Here is a 13,596-nt window from a genome sequence, read left to right as displayed (position 1 = left end):
TCATCTTTGACAAACAAAGTGTATTTGACATGTTCTTTAATGTTTAAGTCCTATCTCTTATGGAAGGGGTGGAGCTTATGACCTACACTGCAGCCAGCCACCAGGGGGAGCTCGACACGCTTTGGCTTCACTTTTAGAGAAGCTTTTGTGGAGTCCACTTTATTTTACAGTCTATAATCCCAATGAGAACAGCACAAATCATAAATTACCTCAGTGGGAGGAAAATATATATTTAAAAAAAAAATAAATAAAATGTACCACATAAAGCCCCATCTAAACAATCTGACTGGCCCAACAGATGTTTGCTAGAACATAATCAGTTCCCAACAGAAAGACTCTAGACCAACTTACCCGCTTGCAATTTGTTTTGAGCAAAGGTGTGTGGCTTAAGTGAATAATGTATACTTTATATACATTGTGGACTACATTATCTTTTATATTACAGCCTTTTTGGGGTTTCTTACATTTTTTCCCCCTCCAGTAGATGGAGCAAGCTGCCAGGTGTAGAAATGGTCTAATAAAAACTGAACTGCCTCACCATGTGTTGAATTTGCAATTTGCAAATGAGTTTTATTCAATAAATATACTCTCACTTGACAGATTATTGTATTATTCAGCATTAGTTTCACTGAAAACATTAGTGTTGTCAAGTAAATGTTCTAATATAACTTACATCAATGAAGACAAATCTAAACACAAATGTTTGGTCAGCTATTTCAATTAAAATAAATGAATTAGAGAATGCAACAGAGAGGGAAAAGGGTATAAAGCTTACAAATTTCTATTTTCCCTACTTTATCTAAATGTAATAACATCCATCTTGCTTGTTCCTGGTAAGTATAATCAAAAGTCCAGATATTTGTTTGCATATACCTGGAAAGCAGACTTGCTGTCCAGGTATATTCAAACACATATTTGACTATAAGGAGAAACCACAGGAGAAACCACAGCGCTGTATGTGTGCGCGCATATTTCCTCTTCCCTCCAGGGGAGTCTGAGCAGCTGAATACGACGGGGACTAGAGAGAGCAATAAATCCTCCCAGTTTAGAGCTGACAGCTGCTGAGAGGCTTTTTATGGTTCGCCACCAGCCGCACATACACTCATCCTGATCTCGGTGTCACTTACAACTTTTATTTAGAAGCTATTGTCGTTTAAAAAAACAAATATTTTTAAGCTGCATTTGCATTTTTGACAGAAATTCTCAACAGTAGATGTTGGTCCTTCTACACAGGCTGCAAGTAGTAAATCTATATAAAAGCTTTAAATAGTTCTAAGTGTATTTTAATTTGTTGTGACTTTATAATGATCTAAAATCTCTCAGATCAACATCTACTAAATGTGAAAAGAGCTCTACCCTGCTCTGAGATATCTGTCAGAACTGTTTTTTTTATAGTACAGTATGTGTTTGAGAAGAGTAATCAGGACATAATTTCAAATGCCATGTTTGACCTTTTGAGCAAAACAAACTCATACGTTAACTGAGAAGCCATGTTTCTATTCGTCTTATGCTGTTTAGGTACAAAAGTAATATCATGAAAATATGAATAAAAGAATAATATGGTGCTTTTTAAAGCTGGATCATGATGCATTCATGTGTCCGTAAATACAATAAATTCAGAACACTTGGTGCGAGGATGGAGCTATTTTTAATCTATAGGTACTTTACATGCTGCTGTGAATCTTTACAGCAGAGATTTAAAAAAAAAAAAAGCTATTGATAATAGATCTGAATTAATCTGAATGTGCAAAGTTTCTTTTAAAGGAATCGATCAAATCAACGTTTTGAGTCTGGACTGTGTTTCACTTCTCCATACCTTCTCCGGTCTTCGTGCCTCTTGACAACCAATCAGTTTCTTTCGTTATCGCGTCTATTGATTCTGATTCTTGAGTTTCTTGCCATTTAAAGGAGGCTGCAACTTGATGTGACATTTAACTGCATAATTACAGGACTCCAAGTACAAACAGGGTGGAAAAAAGACTCAGAGAAGATTATTTAGGATTTATTTTATTTTAAGATTGGTTGATTTATTGATGAAGTTATAGATTCATTAGTATATTTGGTGAATTGGTTAATTTGATTAAATGGTTAACTCGTTAAATAGGTGAATTTGGTGAATTTGTTAATTGATTAATTGGTTGATTGGTAAATTTGGTTAATTTCGTAATTTGGTTAATTGGTCAACTGGTGAATTTGTTCATTTGGTTAGTTAAATGGTTGGTTAATTGGTAATTGGTTGATGGATCAGCTGATTAACCTGACTGGGACATGATTAATTGATTTACTGATACCTTATTGGGTGTTCCACCAGCTCCGGAAACCTCAGGAGAGGCAAGAGATCCCCTCTCCACTGATGGCTGGGGAGGTGGGTTTCAGGAGCTGGAGTGTGAAGTCCTTTAGTTGTTCCTGTCAAAGAGAGAGACGAGTTAGTTGTCGTACGTTGGCAGGTTTGGGTTGTATGTAGAGCTGGTTTATCTCGGCCATGGGTGAGTCCAGAGTCCGGTGATCGCCGGGGTCTTTGCTTAAACACATCCTCAGGATGTCCTGACAATCTGGAGAGAGAAAGTAGAAGGATGAAGGATGGTGAAGGTGATCCATCCACCCATACATCTGATCAACAAACAAGTTAGTAACCCTAAAACACACAGTCAGAGCTTTAGTTGGTATTGACGGAGGTGAAATGTGCTGAAACTTGCTCTTATCAGATTGGTGCATCACTCAAAAAAACACCAGTCACCTGCACTTCAGCTTGTCTCAGTATCCCCACCTCATGTTCAAATCAAGACAAGTCAATACATTTAACCTACGTGCTGTAGTTTCTTTTTTATATTATTGTTTTATTCAGAAATAAATGTCCCTGTCATAGCAAGAGAGAGGCGCTAGTTGTTGTACGGCAGCAGGTTTGGATTGTGCAGCGTTGCAGGAAGTGAGTGCTGAGCTGGTTTATCTCAGCCACGGGTGACGCAGGAGCTGGTCCAGAGTCGGCCGATGGTCGGGGTCTTTGCTCAAACACATCCTCAGGACGTCCTGACAATCTGGAGAGAGAAAGAAGAAGGATGAAGGATGATGAAGCCATCCATCCCAATCAATCGACAAACCGGTGAGTCTTTCTTACCTTCGGAGAGTGTCTTCCTGATTCTTATTTTATTTTTCAGGAACGGCCTGGTCTCAAATGGTTGCTTTCTGTGAAGCATTTCAAACAGCACCACACCCAGCTGCCAGACGGTGGTGGGCCCGGCGGTGTAGCTGCTGTGACTGAACCACTCCGGAGGGGTGTGAACAGATGTACCTGGAAAAGACAGATATAATAATAAGGGCATGTGTTCGTAGTCCGTTAGAATGAACTGATGAGACCAGTAACCATATTTACTTCTAAAAGTACGTTAACAGTTAGCGTTTTGGCAGATTTGAGATAAAAAAAACATTTTATTTCTCAGATTAATCAACGTTTAGTCAAACCACTCATGTCCAGCTGGTGTCCCAGATGGTAAATCAGACATTTAAAGATATAATTAACAAATGGTTGAAGTTCAACAACGTAAAATCACATTACTTTACAGAGGTACAGATGACAGAGGTAGAAATAGACTAAAACACCAGACCAGGCCCTGATGGCAGCTTCTTGTTTCTTCAATGGAAAGACTCATCACATTTAATGGAGGGATGTACCAGAACTGGGAAGCTCCTCCTTTATCCCACTGATATCAGATTTGATGTATTTTTTGAAGTATTCATGCATTCATTGGAGCAGAAGCCAGACGTCTTACCGTAGAACGTGCGATAAAACGACCTCTCTTTCGTGAAGCAGCTCAGTCCAAAGTCGATGATGCGAACCCGTGGGACATCCGAGCCGGTCTCGATCAGGATATTCTCGACCTTGATGTCCCGGTGAAAGATGTGTTTAGCCTGAAGCTCTTTGGCAGCCATCGCCAACTGTCTGAGTATGATCTGGGAGAGATGTTGGTGGAGAGAGGCGGCGATGAGACAGGCGGAAGTTTGACATTTCTTACCATAAACTTAGGAACATAGGAAGTTACTGAAATGGGAAAAAAAATGGGTCAATCTAAAGACAGACTTTGTTTCTTCGTCCGTCTGGGGTTCTTCCGACTCTTATGGGGCAGCCTTGTAGTCTACCATTTCAGACAGTTCGGGTTTTATTTATTCAGGCTTTTAAATAACTTTCTCTGAGACTTTGATCTCCACACCAAAACAATGGAGGTGAATTAAACTGACTTTATCTCTGTTAGATAACCCATGGGCTTTGCTGTTGTTTTTCACTGGAACAAATTGGCAAATGTGGTATTTCGAAGAAACTAAAACGTAAATTGCCCACAGAAACTTTGTGCCGAGCTCAATTTAACAAAGCTCTTGCCATTCCTATAAAACCTGATCTTTTAAAACCTCAAAGGCTTCAGTTATTCACTCTGCCTTGGGTTTCCATTGTGTTTCATAAAACCAGAACGTTTTGGATCTACATAAAGTCCACCAGAAGACCAAAACAAATACAAAGCATGATTCCTAACAAGGAGTTTCTTCCTTAATTACATGCAATAGCTAACCTGAAGGTCTCATATCATGAAGTAATACAGGAAGCGACTGAAATGAACACAAATGGCTTTGCCTCTTTGACACAGTTTCTCCAGTCTTTTCAAATGAATCCCTCTCAGCTTAATCTCCACGCCAAGACGATGGAGGTGAATTGAATTGCATTTGTCCCTGTTGGTTAATACACAGGCCTGTATTTGTTGACCTAAACTATGACCTAAATTTCCCCCCAAAAATCATTTACTTCAATGATTACGTGCATTAACCTCTGCAGGTCAGTTCGAAAGGCCAGCCCTTCAGTGCTAATGTGGATTTATTGTAGCACCACTTCCTCCCCAAAGCCTCTAAATCAGAAACGAAGGTCCTACCTTGGCCTCCTTCTCCTGCAGAGAGCCTCCGTTGACCTCGATGTGTCTGAACAGGTCATGGGAGGGAATCGGCCTCTCCAGCACCAGGATCAACTCATTGTCCAGGTCGTACCAGTCCAGCATGGACACAGCAGCCGACGTCCCCACGGAGCCTCTTCTTCCAGATGCAAGCTTCAACATGATGGCCACTTCAGTGGAGAGCTGCCTCCCATTCCCGTCCTGAAACAAATGGGAGGAAGTGAGACGGAGGCTCCACCGGTAAACATGCGACACAGCAGATACCAGCGGTTGTTGATTCTCACCACTTGCTTGCAGTACACTTTATCCTTTGCAATGTGTTTGATAGCAACCTGGAAGACACAATCGGAGATTTGGTTAGCCGACATCACACAGTGCACCTTATCGGGTATCTGCATCTAATTAAGTTAGTGTATTTTCAAAAGTCTTGAAACGCAGGAAATACACTGGCAGTGATTTCCTCTAAACATAAAATAAGCCACATGTGTATTCTAGCATCTAAACAAACAGTGCTTATCAAGTATTTCTTTGCGGGATATGCGACACTTACAGGAAGATTGTCTGCCCTGCGATAGCCGGCAAACACAGATCCACACCCTCCTTTGCCAAGCTGGTCCTGCTGCTCGTATTTGGCCTCAAATTCAGCTGAAATGACACAAATACTTGGTTTTGCTGCAACTGTGAGAGACACGATGTGATATAAATCCTCAGTTTACACTTCACCTTAACACAAAACCCAAAGATTAAAGACTTCCTTCTGACCTATATCGACATTTGTGCCGTCCTCTTCGTCTTCCTTTTACTCTAAATGTGATATCCACTCCCTAACATTCACTAACCAGTTAACCAGACAAGAGGGTGGGTCTAGTAATTTTGACCCAATATATTTAGTTGGGCACCAAGTTTTGGGTTTTGGTTAAATTTGATTGAAAGGAAGACTATTGCAAGAAAAACTTATTCTCTTCTCCTGCCATTCAGTGCCACTTCCAGACTTTAACTTACCACTAACCAGCTAATCAGCTAGCTAGCAATTTAGCTAATTAATTAACCAGACAAGAGCTCATGTGGTGTAATTTTGGGCTCTCACAGTTTGGTCCTTTTAACTGTCGGTGGATAGCTGATTTAGTTTGGCCATTAATAATGAACATTTAGTATACTTCAAGTAAAACATGGCTTCCTCTTTGGCTGCTAGTACGCTAGCAGCTAGCAAATATGTCATCAAAAGAAAAATTGAAAACTAAATATTGTTTACTTACAAAACTAACCAAAATAATTAAAAAAAAACTAAATAAAACATTTGTCTTTAGTCTTTGTCAGTTTGGTCAAATTCTGACATTGGTGATGCTAGCGAACAATGCTAGCATTAGCAATTAAGTAAATGTTGGAGTATGAATAGCATGTTTCAACACAAAAGTTACAAAGTGAAAATCATATATTAGAAAAATAAATGCAGTAGCCAATGTTTTTTTTGCAAGCTAGCTCAACCCTCTTGGGTTTGTCTGCTGTGCCACACATTGTTGATGCTGCATATTCACAATTCACTGAAGCAAGCCTGGTTTGTTGTTATATTCTTATACATTTTGATCAGGGGTCAGTCACAGAGATGTCTTTTATTTACAATCAAATCATACTTCACCCTTTACACCGATATCGACAAGGCTCACTGTAATCTCATATAGGAGGCCAATAGAGGAACCAAACTTAGCTTTTTTGTACGTTTGGGGTTCTTCTGACTACTTCTTAGTTTAATCAACATTTCAGATGTCTCTCTCTGAGACTTTAGTGTCTACACAAATTACTATGGAGGTGAATTGATCTGACTTTGTCCCTGTTGGGTAATCCATCGGCCTCGCTGTCGTTTTTTGTTGGAACTAGCTTCTATCAAAGAAGTACTCCCACATTAAAGTGTCTGGATTTTGTTGGACAGACTGTTCAGATAAACCTGGAGGCTGGTTTTAGAAATAGATGTTGCTTTGCCAACGTTGCTTCATCTAACCCAGTCATCCTACCTGCACCAGTGTCTGCTGAAGAAGATGTTGACTCCTCGAGGAGGAGATGTTTCGTCTTTCTCGTCTTTTTTGAAGGACCCTCCCCGTCCTCTTGGATTTTCCTTTTCTGTCCTGTCAGGCTGCTGCCGTCCTCTGAGCTGGTTCGGGGTTCGGCCAGCTCGGCGACCCTGGTCCTTTTCTTTCTGGTGGCCTTCCTTTTATCACTCTCGAGATCATCTGAGGAGGCAGCACTTTGTTGCTCTGTGCTGGCATCTACAAATGAGAACAAGACAGTGATGGGAAAAAGGGTCTCAAGGTGCAAACTAAGATTGTAATATTTAGATTGTTGGCAAGAGTTGGAGGATTTGTGGCGGGATTTCTCACTTACCTCGATCTCTTCTCATGGCGGGAGAGTTCCGAGTCATATTCTCTCGTTTGCAGTTTGTTCACGGCGTATTAAAGTGAATCGTTGATGTGTGTGGCTGTAAATCAAGTGTGAGCATCTCAGTGTGTGGATGTGAAGATGTGGAACATGCAATGTTCTCAGAGCTCCATGTCAGTGACATCACAGCGGAGAGTTCCAAAATATGTTAATGAGTTCCAACATCTCCAGAATTACATGAATCCATCTTGTAACTCTGAGTAAATGTTTTCAATTTGCTCCTTTTATCTGTCAGGGCATACTTGATTTAGTTTAGCCTTTAAAAACGAACATTTAGCATATTTATAATAAAACAAAGCTTTCCAAGTTAATGGATAATATGCTATTACTATAAAGTAAGTAATCAAATTGGTAAAAACTAATTGAAAAAACATTGTTTACTTAAAAACATTAGCAAAAATGACATAAAAATAAACAGGAAATGTCTTTAGTGTTGCTATTCTGCTTGCTATGTGAGCATTAGTAATCAAGTAATTATTTAAATATGGTCAGGTTGATTATATGAACTGTTGATTATGATCTAAATGTCATGGCTTTTGTGTCATGGCTGGAAAGATGCCATTGATACCAACTTAGGAAGAGAGATGTGTCAACAAATGCAACGTGTCCCATGATATACAAATAAAAACAGATTCACACATGTTTAGGATTATTTATGGGTCCCCTACAATTTCTTGAAAAAGAAAAAAAACATTTAGTATACCTGTAATAACACTTAGCTTCCTCTTCCACTGCTAATACTGTAGCTACCAGCAAGTAACTACTAAAATATGTAATTTTACAAAAGCACGTTAAGCCCTGCAATTTGAAGCAGCAGTGATGACACACTTCAGATTAAAAGACCAAAGGGAAAAAACAATTCAGTGGCTCTGAAGTGGACAGAAATTTAGTTTTAGACACAAAATATATGTTTTATATATATATGTATGTGTGTAATTTTAATTGCATTTTATTTAGTGACATTGAGTGTCCTGAAAGGCGCCTATAAATAAAATTATCATTATTATTATTAAAATATAAAAAATTTAATCAGAAAGGCAGATCTTTAGACGGTTTTCGTTTGCAAAAAAAATAACTTTTTACACCTTCAGTTGAAGTTCAAACTGTTCTCTCAAACTCTGAATCTGTTTTCTTTAAATGTGATTTTTATGCTTTGAGACACGTGATCATTTATTATTAAGCTGCATGACAGTTGTTGCATTATTATGACTTTTACTTGAATCACCATCCAGCCCTACGTACAGTATTTAAATCTACAGTACGTATATATATATATATTTATATGTCTAATCTCTGCTGAGGCCCCATTCACAACAACAGACAGATGACAGCAGCAGTCAGCTGTTACTCCACAGCTGAGCTGACTCAGAGGAAACGATAACAGCTTTCATTGACTTCACAGAACAACAACAGAGCCAGTAGACTTACCTTCTTCTGTGGTGGCCGGACAACAACTTGACTTTTTCACATTAGTTAAATGCTAGATTGTTCACTCCGATGGATTTATTAAATTGATTCAAACTAGTTTTTGAAAATAACCAAAACAAGTGTGTTCATCAGTAAAGTGACACTGTTTATGTCTCACTCACCTTCAAACCCACTGATTCATGATGAAAATGTAGTTTGATGATTTAGTGAAACATCTGGAGAAACTAAGACGGGAGGATATTTGTTCTGAATGAGATGGGAACTATTCTCATCTGTGGATTACAACATATTTGGTGAACTAGTGCAGTGGGATAGATAGATAGGCGGATGGGCGGATGGACGGACGGATGGATGGATGGATGGATGGATAGATAGATAGACGGATAGACGGACGGACGGATGGACAGATAGATAGATAGATAGATAGATAGATAGATAGATAGATAGATAGATATACTGCACTTACTTATTGCATCATCCTCAAACCTGACTACAGACTATTTGCAGTTCAGAAATCTCATGGCTTGAGGTATGAAGCTGTTGCAGCGGCTGGCTCAAACAGGTTCAACACTGAGGATGTTTTTTTCGCTCGCGGCAGACGGCGTTTGACACTCATGTCCTTGATGGAAGGAACAGAAGTCCCGATAATCTTCTCTCTCTTTGTTGCCAATGTACAAGAATCAACGAGGTTAAGGGAGCTACATCTGGCAAATATTAAATCAATACAAACTAACAAAACATTACATAATCATAAGATGAGGAATAACTACGTTTTTTTAGTGTAAAACCTTTAGGCTCCAATTATTTCATGGGATTTGTTGACGATGATAAAAATATAGAAACTGATTTTCTTTGACCCTAGAACACTAAAAACTGATCTACAGTGGCGCCCAGGTCTCGTTGTGGTTCCACATTGTCCAAAGATGCTTCCAGAAGTAAATTCCTGAAGCGTTTGCTCCCGGCTGCAGCTGCTGCCGTCAACCTCAGCCGCCTCCGTTTGAACCAAAGGCTTCTGAAGACAACTGGTGTCTGCAGCAGCATCTATAAAGAGACCAGAGAGGCTGAGGCATTTCCATTCATCTCTCTACTCGTCTAACGGCAGCGGGGCAGGCAGGATGGCAGAGTAAGTCCTGACTTCAGCAGGAATTTAATGAAATTACAAAAAAATAAGAAATACTTAAATAATAAAATTTTCCTCTTTGTTTGTTTCCCTGTAAAGAAAAAAGATGTCACTGAGTCGGAGGAATCATCTCAAGGTAGAGTAAGGCGTTGTCATTTTAAAAACTAGTTTAAAAACTACTATAAATGCACCTTCTGCAAAAGCAGCTTAATAATTCTTAGATTTATTTTTAAATTTTTAGTCTTTAAATGTGCCTATCTATCATACTGTTTTGGTTTCTTTTCTTGAAGCCTTTAATATTGTGTTTGAATAATTTTTGTCTTATTATTTATCTTCTCTCCCCCATCCTAAAAAAACTAATCAAATCACAGCAGATATTTTATTATACTGGAGCATTTTCTTATTTTCCTACAGCCGAATTACCTAACTGCTCTTGCTTTTGAAATGTATTTATAGTGATAATGATAGTTTGAATAAATATTTTTACTTTTTTTATGTAATTCTTGTCAAAAAAGTAAATTATATTGAACATAATTTAATTTAGAAGAGCAATAAAAAGGCAAAACATCCAAAGGGCTGCATATGTTTTATGAGCACTGTATATATTCATAAATATATATTAAGTGTGCAACTCCTGTGGCATTTGTACACAAAATAAAAAAAGACATGCAAAATATCTGCTGTAAAAAATAAACAGCAGGGAAGACAAAGCTGTGTGAATAAACGTTTAGTGTGGCGGATAAAAACTGGATTCTGGTTCTCCGTGTTTACTTTTGAGTCAAATCTGTTCACATGAGATGAATAGATGGTTCTTGATGAATAATAAATGACAAAACCAGATCAGACCACCAAAACAACAATTCATTCACTGGTCTCGATCACGACTCTAGAATAAATTGATCGTCATAAGACTTTTATTTATTTCTTTAAATTACATTGCCCAGAGATGTGAAAAATAAAGTCTGGTGAGCTTCTGCAGCTGAAGAGCGGTGTCTCCTCATGCATTTCCAGCCATGCTCTTTTATCCACACTTTGGTAATTAAGTCCAGTCAGACCTAAAACAGAGAAGCAGGAGGGAAAACAACAGGTATCTAACACCCTGCTGAAATTAAAGGTGCAGCTGAGTACGGTATAAATGATCCAACGTTATCGTCCTGACTGTGTTTCTGGTGGTGTGAAGGTCTGACTCTCGTCCTCATCTTCCCCCTTTAGAGCCTCCTGCTGCAGATCGGCCTGGCGATGCTGGAGGAGGAGGCGCAGGAGGCCGAGAGGGAGAAGACGGAGTTCATGAACGAGAACTGCCCTGCGCTCTCCATCCCGGGCTGCATGCAGGAGCTCCAGGTAAACCGGGCACCATCTACACCGTCTGCACCATCTGCACCTGGAGGATTAGTTCCCTGCACGGTTTACACAAACATCAAGCAGGTTTTTATGTCTGTAACGTCCGAACACATCGTTAATTATTAATATTACCAACACAAATGGCTGTTGTTTTCGTTGCAAGGTCAGTTTACGACAAATGCCGCTGTGCTTTAGGAGCCACAGTCCAGTGAAATCCACTGGAGACACTTTTCACTGTTTTCTCTGCTTCTAAATTTAGTTGGGATAAGACTCTGCATTCTTGTCCTCTTACTGTCCAGCTGTCGCTGCTGAGAAGGATTAGTATGTTTTCACACCACAAATATTACACTTTGAACAACAGGGAAGGCATTTTATCTCAGCTGCATATGAAAACTACAGCACATGGCTGTTTTTAAAACATCTAAATGTGTATTTCGAGTTGCATGTTCTCCCTGTGTCTGCGTGGGTTCTCTCCAGGTTCTCCAGCTTCCTCCCACCATCCAAAGACATGCTGGTTAGGTTCATTGGTGATTCTCACACAATGACCCCCCCGTGACCCTTTACAGGACAAGCGATTACAGAAGATGAACGAATGAATAAAAGTAGAAAAATAAATAAAATGTGAAACATGCAATCATGGATAACTTCACTTCTCTATGGAGCGTTTAGGATATTTTCTCTGTCCACAAAGGTTTTGTTGGCGAGTCAGTCTGGAGTCTCTCTCTGTTGGGAACCGATTATGCTCCAGCAAAGATCTGCTGAGCCAATCAGATTGTTTGGGCGGGGCTTAATGGGGTGATGGACAGAAGAGTAACAGCAATGTCATCTGAGCACCATGGAGTTTAATTTGTTCACAACATAATGGCTCTGATTGGTTTTAGGATTATCCAGTTGATGCAGAGGCTTTTTTTTCTCTGTATCGGTTGAAATGAAATCCAGATGAAGTGTTACGTGTGTCTTGTGGCTCACTTGTTTGCTTTTACAAACCTTAACTATGTTGCTTTGGTCTTGTCTCATCACTGGCTCCATTCAGACCTTGCATCAACATCTGATCTCAAACGGTCAGCTTCAATTATCTGTGTTCACACCTGCTATTAAAATGTGTCTCCACATGCGTCCCCAGCCATCACTTGAGATCTGATCTCAGTTTGGAGAAAAACTGGCTTTGTACCACAGAATATTCAGAGAACGTATCACTGCTAGGTACACCGGTTGTGTTTGGGTAAAAAGTTGAATTCTCATCTTTTCTGTCTCATCTGTTTCATCACCAGGAGCTGTGTCGGAAACTTCACAAGCAGATCGATTTGGTGGACGAGGAGCGATATGACATGGAGGCGAAAGTGTCAAAGTCCAACAAGGAGGTTCGTCTTTTATCACGATTCTTCTCTCTTTGTTTTTATTGTGAGAGCAAAAGCAGCTCAGAGACAAACTACAGCTCCATCTATCCATGCATCTGAGTAACAGTCTTCTCTGTCAGATCGATGACCTAAAGATGAAGGTTCAGGACCTGAAGGGGAAGTTTAAGAAGCCAGCCCTGAAAAAGGTGCGGATGTCGGCCGACGCCATGCTGGCCGCCCTGCTGGGCTCCAAACACAAAGTGTCCATGGACCTGAGAGCCAACCTGAAGCAGGTCAAGAAGGAGGCGAAAGACGAGGTGGGTGTTATATTACATTAGAGACTGAAGGATGCTGAGAGCACAGTAATATTAATGTAAAGGCTTTTATTTTAACTGACTGACCCTGCTGCCTTTGTTTCTCTCAGGAGAAGCAGACGGGCGACTGGAGGAAGAACATTGAAGACAAGGCCGGGATGGACGGAAGGAAGAAGATGTTCGAGACAGAGGCTTAAATGTCAGCGTGTTGTCCTGCTGTTGATCAGCGTCATTAGTTTCTGTCTGTTATATGAGTCCACATTGTTTTCCAGCTGTATAAATGATAAAATGAATAAATTGTGTTTTCATGTGTTTTAGTGGAATTCATTTGAGACATAATGGAATAGAAATATAGAGAAGGGAACCTAATTTAACATGTTTAAATTAATACAAATGAAATGCAGGATCACAAGTGTCAGAAATAGTAATTTATTACCAAGTGTACAATAGAAATAGGCTTTAAAAAGATAAAATTACCATATTTTGTATTACATTTTAGAATAATTTAGACATTAATCCATAAATTAAATGTGGTTTTTTTTATATTTATGTATATAAAGTTATAAAGTTTGTGTCTGTTTATGTAATGATTTTTGCAATTAAGTTTTTACTGGTGTGGTATGGAGGACAGCAACTGTAAAAAAATAGTAAAAAAGTATTAATGAGAAATTGTATGATTAAAAACAGCGCAAATT

At 39.3% G+C, this 13,596-nt stretch overlaps 2 protein-coding genes across 2 annotated transcripts; one reads left to right on the top strand and one right to left on the bottom strand.

The window, feature by feature from the left end:
* Window positions 1-2,894: 2,894 nt before the first annotated feature.
* LOC311510076 (serine/threonine-protein kinase pim-2-like) lies at window positions 2,895-7,344 on the bottom strand (the record flags this gene model as incomplete). Its single annotated transcript, XM_084575008.1, has 8 exons — window positions 2,895-3,035; window positions 3,116-3,289; window positions 3,768-3,948; window positions 4,914-5,132; window positions 5,216-5,263; window positions 5,482-5,576; window positions 6,941-7,192; window positions 7,308-7,344. The coding sequence occupies 8 exons, from the start codon at window positions 7,342-7,344 to the stop codon at window positions 2,944-2,946; spliced, it is 1,098 nt and encodes a 365-aa protein (XP_084431134.1). The 3' UTR covers window positions 2,895-2,943.
* A 2,560-nt stretch (window positions 7,345-9,904) lies between these two features.
* Window positions 9,905-13,098, top strand: LOC311486112 (troponin I, fast skeletal muscle-like; the record flags this gene model as incomplete). The annotated part of the gene is made up of 6 exons (XM_084541874.1): window positions 9,905-9,912; window positions 10,009-10,045; window positions 11,122-11,250; window positions 12,522-12,611; window positions 12,728-12,904; window positions 13,012-13,098. 6 exons carry the CDS (start codon window positions 9,905-9,907, stop codon window positions 13,096-13,098), a joined length of 528 nt encoding a protein of 175 aa, XP_084398000.1.
* Window positions 13,099-13,596: the final 498 nt, after the last annotated feature.

The sequence above is a fragment of the Chelon labrosus genome, assembly GCF_963514085.1.
Source record: "Chelon labrosus genome assembly, chromosome: 3".
NCBI lineage: Eukaryota > Metazoa > Chordata > Actinopteri > Mugiliformes > Mugilidae > Chelon > Chelon labrosus.
This window is presented reverse-complemented; position numbering and strand designations above follow the sequence as displayed.